A 9,597-nucleotide genomic window follows, 5' to 3' on the forward strand; every position below is an offset into this window, starting at 1 on the left:
ACAGTCCCACAGATGCTCCCTGTCTCATGCAGAGTATCTCATGGCTCAATCCTCCATACCATCAGCTTTACCACCGCATGGAGACTATCAGATCAATTCTTGCACAAAGCAGCATTCTGCTCCCTCAATATCTAGATTGTACACAACTCTACCTTAAAATATCCTCACCCAAGGACCTGCAGAGACTCAACTGCAGTCTCAACCCATTTAGACCAACTAACGTCCTTCCCAACACAGCACCAAATAACCCCAGATTCAAGCTTGGCTCTCCTTTTTAAAAACACCAGGCCTCAGCCTAGAGCTGCCAGACCATGCAAATTCTCTGGTATACACCATAAGCACACACTCTCATTCAAGCAAAACATCACAGGGATACCTAATTAAGCATGGTTCCTATCCGTCTTCTTGAAGCAAATGAAGCTGTTTTTCCCTGCAGATGACATCAGTACAACTGTGCAAGCCTCAGTCCTTTCCCATCTGTACAGAGTAAATACCGTGCTCAGCAGACTCTTGCACCCCTCAAAACATAGAGACATAGTTTATTAAAACTCAAAGAAATTTGACGGCATCCCATAAGTGTTAAAAAGTTACAGTGGCTCCTCCTTCCAGCACAGATCATCTTAAAGACCAGCTTTATCGCTTACACGGCCCTCAATAACAAGACCCCAGCTCTCCTTGACAAAGTATCCATGTCTGGAGCCAGTCCTGACCAGGAACCCGGAAATTGCCAGACTGGAGAAAAACCAAACACTGCAAGAAGGAAAAAAAGCAGAAGTCAAGCCTTCTCCATTCATGGTTAGAGGAGCTTGAACACGATCTTTATAGATTTAAGACCAGTACTGCCTCTTCTAAGACTCAGAATAACACTGAGGATATAACTCTTCAAGGAGAACTACCCCAGCCCGAAAGTCTAGCCCTCTGATGATTGTATCTTCCTAGGAGGCATGCCTCCTATTCAGCAGATACATAAAGGAGTATATCACACCAACTCTTACACCATGTTTGTGAACTGGGTCCTAGATTTGGCATCAGAATCTGATCAATACAGTCCCCTAGTGAATGAAACCTGCAAGCTTTTTCGATAACATTTGGACTTTGGGACTTTTTTTCTGTTATCAATCAATCAATCAATCAAATCATTTATATAGCACACTACTCACCCAGAGGGTCTCAAGGCGCTAGGGGAGGGGAGTCTCGAACAGCCAGGTCTTGAGTTGCTTCCTGAAGGCGAGGTGGTCCTGGGTCAGGCGGAGGTGGGTCGGGAGGGAGTTCCATGTCTTGGCGGCGAGGTAGGAGAAGGACCGTCCCCCTGTGGTGGCTCTTCGGATGCGGGGGACGGCAGCGAGGGCGTGGCCGGTCGATCGGAGCTGGCGTTTGGGAGCGTAGAAGTTGAGGCGACTGTTGAGGTACGCTGGGCCTTGGTTGTGTAGGGCTTTGTGTGCGTGGGTGAGGAGACGGAAGGTGATTCTCTTGTTGACCGGGAGCCAGTGCAGGTCTCTCAGGTGTCCGGAGATATGGCTGCGACGGGGGATGTCCAGGATGAGTCGTGCTGAGGCGTTCTGGATCCGCTGGAGTCTCTTCTGGAGTTTGGCGGTGGTTCCGGCGTAGTTACATGCCTCCATGTTGTTGGATTTCCAGATGGCTTTCTTTAGTGATAACTGCTGTAGCCACACTATCTCAGACCATGGGAGCTCAATGACAAATGCATTTCTAAAGCAGAAAGAAAAGACCCCAACACTTCTTTCTAAAGCTTGATGAACACAACTATATATCACTTTTGCTTTTTCAGATTGTGGCTAGATTTCTACTCAGCACACCAATGGAAACTACAAAATCACACGTGAAAGAGAAAGTCCTACAGATTCTTCACAATCCCAATTTCTTTATGTTAGCTTTTTATAAGAGAGGGGACAGACTTCTACCCCTCACAGGAGTCCGAACGTATTTTCTTACCATGTCATTTCCTGTATCCATTTTGCTCTGGTGCATTGTTACAAATATACATCTTAGTAGTTACTGATGAGGATTCTTTGTATGTTTTTGGCACCCTGCCTCAGCTCATGCCTCACTGCTAGGCCTGCACTTTGCCACACTGCTAAATGCATTTCTGAAGCCGCTGCTTTTTAATCACAACAACACGTGTTCCTAAATGCACTCTTGTGCACGTCATCCATGTCTCTAACTGCTCAAGACCGAAGGATTGTCTGTTCAAAATCACTGTTCCATTTTTTGCCAGGAATTCTCATCACAGTAAGCCAAGTTTGGGACAGGAAGCAACAGCAGGAACCCTGCGGGAACGAAGAACAAACCGGGTCTGCTTTCTTGTGTGTGCGATTTGTTTGTCATCTGTGTAGAATCCACTTGTTGTCTTTAGTTTCACATGCAGCCTTCTGTGTCAAGGTGCAAGGTTGTATTGTGGTAGGACATTTATCATAATTCTGCTTGTTCTACGAGTGTGGCACTACTCAGTTACTCAATCCTCAACACCTGTAGAAACAACGTGGGAAAGGTGTTAGGATTCAGCAGTTGTTCCCTATAAGATCTGAACCACCTGCTACATTGAGTTTATTAGAAATCTGGGTTTTGTTTGATGTTCTCTTGCAAGCTTGATTTTAGTGGACTACTTAACTCAAAATTAGAAGCGAGATGGACGCCGATTTATTTTTAAGATTGTTACCCCAGAGTGATCCACCTAACCATTCCCTGCTAGATATTGTAATACTCAAAGTCACACTAAAGTGTTAGAAATCCTGCAGCAGACTTGGAACAAAGAAACTTCGGGGCCTATTATGATGTCGGGCGCACTTGCATACTCCCGACATCGTCTCAGAAACAGGACCGTCGGCGGTCCCAGCCGCCTCTGTATGATGCGACTGCACATGGTTCGGTCGCATTCCGACATTTTCCTATGGCAGCATGTGTAATAGCCGTAAACAGGCCGTTATACATGCTCCCATGGGGAAATGTGAGGTGGGTGCCTGCCACAGGGTGCAGGGATTAGCAGGTATCCAGCCACCAACAGGAGGCCGCAAAGGATTGGGGGCCCTTATAGGGGCCCACAAAATGCTTCCCATTAGGGTTTCCATGTCGGAAAGGCCGGCATGGAAACCGTGCATCATAATCTGGATGGCGTAAACCCTCGTCCACCTGGATTATGGGCCGGTTCCGACTAGCCGATGTGCTCCTTGAGCCTGTCGGGAACCAGCCCTAATGACCGTCTGGCTTAAATTCCGACCAGCTCAATCAAAATCACCCTATCTGAATTGAAACCAGCAATGTCGGTCATAAGGCCTCCAACCTGAGGCCAGAGGCCTTACGACCAACATCGCAATAGGCCCCTAAGACGTGTTTGATCGGAATGACTCCATGTAGCCAGAGGCCCTTTGTTTTTTCAGGCGAGGTTTTTGGGGAAGATGAATCTAAAGATTATTGCTTTCCTTGGGTTTGATAAATTTCTATCTTTCTGACAGTTATTTAATACTGAGCCCTCATTAAGCATAGCCCATTAAAGGAGCTGGATTTTACCAATCACCGAGCTACTCATACTTGAGGTACCGAAAACTCTGGGGATGAGAAACATCTGACCCATTACAAGTTAGGCTTGAGGTTCCAAAGAGAAATGAGGAATTACTGGGTGGGGGGCCGTACTAATTCATAATTTTCTCTGTACTTTCTCACTGAGACTTTTCAGTAGCTGAAATCTCAGCGTGAGTTTAAGACATATGCGGTGTTCTCATGGATTTCATAATCCCGGGGTTGGGGTATCTGCTGCTCTGAGCCCCATTGAAATGAAGAGGCTGCTGATAATGAGGGCCTACGTATCCGGTTAAGCTTGGGGAATCCATGCTGCATACTAATGGTGTAACTGGGCTCATGCTTCCCTATAAAGCAGCTCTTTGTTCAAATGACTCCACCTCATCCTACGTATGCATGCACCTGACGTTTGGGAAGGAAACCAAAACAAACCTCCAGGTATGAAGTCCTTAGCTAGAACAGTAAAGCAATATTATAGACAAAGACTTAGGGCCAGATATAGGTAATCCCAGATTACCGATTCTTAAATACCGAATCATACCGATTCGGTATTTAAGAACTGGCAATCGGGATTTAGGGAATTTTACCGATTTCATTACCGAATCGGTATGATTCGGTAATTACCGAATCGGTATTTACCGATTCGCTAATTGGGCGAAACATTGAAGGGTGGCAGGGTGTCACTTTGACACCCTTTTGCACCCCTCAATTGTGCATGGGTGCACATGTTGCAGACATACATGCCCTTAGGGCATGTATGTCTGCAACATGGCACTGTTTAAAAAGCAAAAAAAATGCTTTTTAAAGGGTTTTCATTATTTACCACCAACTTCTAGTTGGTGGTAAATAACGAATTCTTAGACCCCTGTAGCACTGATTGCAGTGCTACCTACATGTCAAAATAAAGAATCGGTAATTTTACCGATTCGGTATTTTACAGAATCGGTAAAATTACCGATTCGGTAAAATTACCGAATCATCTGTATTTTAACATGCCCCTACATCTCCATCTTCAAATATCGATTGGTAACGGCCGAATCGGCCATTACCGACCGGTATTTGCATTCCTACATCTGGCCCAAGATGCTCATTCCTACCCATTACACCTTTGAGAAGGGAGACGGTAATATATATGATGTGATAGACACAGCACACAGAATGTGGGCCAGACAAATAATACAGCCGACCCAACCTAACAGTTACATGAGAGACGTAGCATAAAGCAGAGTCTCCAGAAAAGAAACCTCAGTCTTTACTCAGGCACAACAATGCAGCATTGCTGCCACAATATGAACACCCCCCTGCACAAATGCTACACACTCACACCCTCACGCCCAATACATACCTAGATATACAGGGATCGACCATTGAATCTAATGGAGTGGGTGTTTACTATTCTAGCTCTGTCTCTCTTGATACTGGGGTGGGTTATACAGAAGACCAAAGCATATGGTACTATGCCTTTAGTTTTTTGGTACACTTGCTCGGAAGTACCTAAACACACAATGGTGGTGCTAAATCTGCCAGTGTAGTGGATTTAGTACTGTCATAACTAAGGAATGTGGAGGGCGAGACCATCTCGGATGTGGTGAGTAACCACAAAAGTCTAACCTTGTGGTCCTTCACAAACCTTCTCAATGACTGATTTTTACATAATCTGCATACCATTTTTTTACTGTGAAAAATGCTGCGGTAAATGGGAAAAATTGATATGAAAATGACTGAAACGCCCTATTTTCAAGTGCTGTAAAGAAAGTGATTTTCATATGCAGAAAAAATATAACCCCAGCCAAATTGGCAACCTTTCCATAATTAGAAAAATTCCTAGTTTAGCAATAAGCTTGGCATAGAAATCACCAACTTTCAAAACATTACATGCACAGGGATTTTTGTAAAAACCAACAAATGGATAAATTAAGTTGCTGCTTGGCATAAGTCTATGGGAGGTACTACAATACGTTCTGTTGAAGCATCGTTTAATAGAGGCGCCAAATGATGTTGATAATTGACGTTCAAGGAGATGACTATGACAAAAAAAAATCCAAAGCTAATCTAGTATTGGTGATTTTCAAAAAATTTAATGGCAATATTTCAGAGTGGCTGAAGGTATGTGTACGGGCTAATGTCTCTCTCCCCTGCAATATTATTGATTCCCTGGAGACAACCATTTCACGGTTGAAGCTGAGAGAACCCTCTTAGATTAGGTTGCTGGTGGCACTAATATTTATTTTAGTTGTATTGTTGCATCTCAAAAACAAGGGCATGAGATTGCTTTACACAGAAAAGGGAAAGTAAATATAAGTAACAAATAGAAACTGAGTATTGGTTAGGTACAGATAGGAATGCAAGGATTGAACAACATGAACATAAACATTGTATAATACAGATTTCAAATCAGTATTCAATAAAGAGTCTAAATATAATGATAATAGGTGATGAATATAAAAATATTTACATTCAAGGAAGTTCCAAGATTCGGCAAACGACAATAATTAAAAAAGCGCTGTGTTTGGGGAGCGGTGACGCAGTGCCGATCAGTGAGGAATGTTACAATGTTTCCACAGTGAGTTTTTGTAAGATAAGGTGGCATCGACAAATCCAATACTGTACTGTTGTTTCATCTGCTTTGTTTGTTTAATGATAACCATCTTCTGAAGGAGTTAGCATTGTCAATGTGCATGGTTTACATGCTTAAGAGAAACAGTAAACTGGATCAACAAATCAAGTAATGCTATGTGGGTTGGGGGTATGTAAATCATAGAATCCTACCAGGTGGGTTTGATGATTTTAACCAGTGGTTGTATTTTCTGCTCTTTCCCACAGGAGAGGAGGACAAGCCGTTCTTGAAGCACAGGCAGAGAAAGTTGTGAATAAAGGAACTCTAAGTTGTAACTCAAACTGAAGTCTCAAGTTCAAACATCAGCAGAAGCCAGCAGGGTTGGCATAGTTCCGACTATCAGGCTAAAGTGGGTGAATTGTCAAAAACTAAATTGGATACATTTGTTTGTAGCTTATTTCTATACAAAACGATGCAATAACTGGATTGCTAAATTGTGGGCTAGGGAGAGAACTGTATGCATTCAAATCTATATGACCAGCTCACTTTGAGAGCTGGAACTTAAAACAAGGTTGAAAAGGCAAAACCTTTCATAGAATACAAGGTTTCAAGAATATGTGCAGATGGAATAAGAGAAGGGACAGGCTATTGTAATTAAAATGAATGATTATGTAAATGAATTGATGCATTTCTTAGGCAAACAAGTTAGACCCATGGTCCTTGCTGGGTGTACCATCTTGTGCAGGTTAGCAGAAAGTTGTGGTTCAGTAACAAGAAACCGCAAGACCGCGACGTGCTGGATAAGATGTATATAACAAGGCCTGAATATGTGTTGCTACGATTTCAAATCAGTTGGCTGAGACCCACTAGGACGACTGTCTACAAGTCATCATTGTTCTTCTTCCAACATAGATTATTTTCCTGCCATGGTGTCTTAAGAGCTGGTATACCGATGCTACCCAAAACGGGGGTGTGGTGGGGGATATTTTGTTGATTAGATCATGTTGTACATCCTGAGATTATGACCCTTTTTGTCTAGCTTGAAGATGCATTATTGTTTTCAGAGATTTTCCAGGAGGAAACGCATGACTGTTTTTGATATACCTTATTTCCCAGGCCTGCTTTTAGGTGGATTTGCTCTCTAGGTAGTTGTGTCCTCCCGCCTCCGTCTCCGATTGCACTTGGTTACTGAAACTTGCGATGCCCTCCTCTAGTGATAAGCCATACTCAGTCACAGAGCTTTGGATGACATTCCAGTTAGCATCCACTCTCGGAGTGTAGTTCATTAAACAACAAACCTGGACTGACGACCTTTGTAATATACAGTAGGATCCACAATCTTGACTATGTTTTTTGGGCAATTTCCAGCAATCAGTATCTCTGATTAGTTAAGGGATACATGCATCCATCACAACAATCTTTATAGCCCCGTCTACAATAAGCTGCAGAAGAAATGTCAATACGTACTGTGTATATGTAGATATATATATATATTAGTATATATTTAAAAAACTCACCAGGTGAGCATTTTCACTGACTGGAATCCTTGTATTGCAAATTAGTATTTCACACCTGTGAGATTTCTGAACTTTTTTTGTGGGAAGACAATCTGCAATGTGAAAAAATGCTTCGCCTATATTTGTGACTTTGTGTACCAAATGCCTCACTGTACGACAAAACCCCATTGTAGCTCTGAAAAGAGTGCCTTCCTTAGGTTGTGTTCCATTGTCGTCCTCCATTGCCCGCTGTATCGTAACTTCGAATCTGTCGCATCACTACTCCGTAGATTCCTTCGATACCAAAATGTGATGTAAATTCAACCATTTGCTTCACAGTTGCAACTTTGTTTCGTTTTCTCTGTTTTGTAGCAGCCTGGCTGTTATTGAATGAGAGTGTTGGCTTCATTTTGAGCATGCTAGAGTCTCTGCATCACCACCATCACCAGGCCTATGGGAATGTACACACCTGTCATACTACTGAGAAGATTTCATTGTACAGAAGACAACTGCATGAGATGTGACTGTAATTAATATATACTGTATTTAAGAAATTTATTATGTTTCTTTTTAACACCTGGTAGAAATGGTAACAGGAAAATAGTTGACCAAAAATATTATTCTGCTTCTTTGTATGATTTATGTCATGTTTTATGTGTTTGAATTTTAGAGTTGACTTTTTTTTACTTTTAATTGATGGTTGTGTAGTTTGAGCGATCACTTTTAAGACGAAAGCCACATTACTTAGACATTGGGAGGGGGATTTTATTGTTATTTTTATATTTTTCGGTTTACACTGAACACTGCTCATGCATTATGAATTTTTGATATCACTTTCGCAGGTATGAGTCATATTTTATTTGTGTGGAAATGATAAAGTATATTTTAAAAGAGGCGAAACAACCAGTTACGTTTTTTCCATTTAGTTTCTTTGTAATAGAACTTCTTTTTTGAGTTAATTCTGTTTCAGCAAAGCCTTCTAGCTCAGAATCTAGGGATGTCTGGCAGGCCCAGGAGGGAAAAAAAGCCACAAAACGGACTGTGGTGAAATATCAAAGACCCACATAAATAATTCTATACGTTTAAACGTTCCTCCGCTGCTCTACCTCGAACCCCACTTAAGTTAAATTGTACAGTCAGTCTGCTCCCTATATTTGCAATTGATAACATTCCAATCTGATTTTTTGGAAAACTTCATTGATGACATCTTTATCAAACACCATTTCAAAAGTATTCTTTTAAGGTATGGTGCATTATTTTTTGTTGATTTCTCGTTAAATAAACGATTATCATATTCTTGGGAGAGATAATCTAGAAACTGCTGATATTTTACATTCTGCTACATGAAGGATAAAAATGAAATTCTACATCTAAGTTTAAAGAGTACAAAACTCACAACAGTGGTTGTCTGAGAGGAAGGTTTTGACTAAAACATGCATATTAGTTGCACTACTCACTGATGAATTTGCAAAGGAAAAATGTAACTGGTGGGTGTTGACAAATAAAATGAAAAAGGACAACTGTGATGCATACTTCATAACACTTTTCAAAAGCCTTGTAATACAACCATTAATTGCAGGTGTAATAGTGCCCTGGCATGTTAAAAGAATCATTTTCATGTATGTGGCTGACCTGACTACATCTGCGAAGTCCATCAAAGATATTTTTATATGAAGACACTGTCTGTCTTATTTAATAACTTATTGCTTCTCCCATTTTAGTAAAGAGCGCATCGTGCTAGGCTCCCTTGCGCGTAGGGTGGCGTCAGACGTGCCATGGGATCTCTGAGTTGCCAAATTGTAGAACTTACCTCTCACAGTACAAATGTCTAGTCAGATTGAAATGCAGGCCCACCAGTGTGTCTTCACCTGCAAAGCAGAATTGCTGAGTTCTAGTTTGCAGGATGAAGAACTCGTTTCATTCCATTGAAAAGAGAGTAAATCAATAAGGGATTCAATCAATCAATCAATCAAGTCATTTGTAGAGCGCACTACTCACCCGTAGGGTCTC

The 9,597-nt window shown here is 41.7% G+C and overlaps 1 protein-coding gene across 2 annotated transcripts in view; it reads left to right on the top strand.

Moving 5' to 3' along the window:
• Window positions 1-9,262, top strand: part of ATP2A3 (ATPase sarcoplasmic/endoplasmic reticulum Ca2+ transporting 3) — a 471,091-nt gene extending 461,829 nt beyond the window's left edge. The window contains exons 21-22 of one of the 2 annotated variants that reach the window (XM_078679686.1): window positions 2,237-2,312; window positions 6,358-9,262. In XM_078679686.1, the coding sequence (XP_078535812.1) occupies window positions 2,237-2,312; window positions 6,358-6,436 (155 nt within the window). In that variant the 3' untranslated portion in view covers window positions 6,437-9,262. The remainder of the gene's footprint in view (window positions 1-2,236; window positions 2,313-6,357) is intronic. The other variant, XM_078679687.1, reaches the window with a different exon arrangement.
• Window positions 9,263-9,597: the final 335 nt, after the last annotated feature.

Source organism: Lissotriton helveticus, chromosome 3_1 (assembly GCF_964261635.1).
Source record: "Lissotriton helveticus chromosome 3_1, aLisHel1.1, whole genome shotgun sequence".
In the NCBI taxonomy this organism is placed as follows: Eukaryota; Metazoa; Chordata; class Amphibia; order Caudata; family Salamandridae; genus Lissotriton; species Lissotriton helveticus.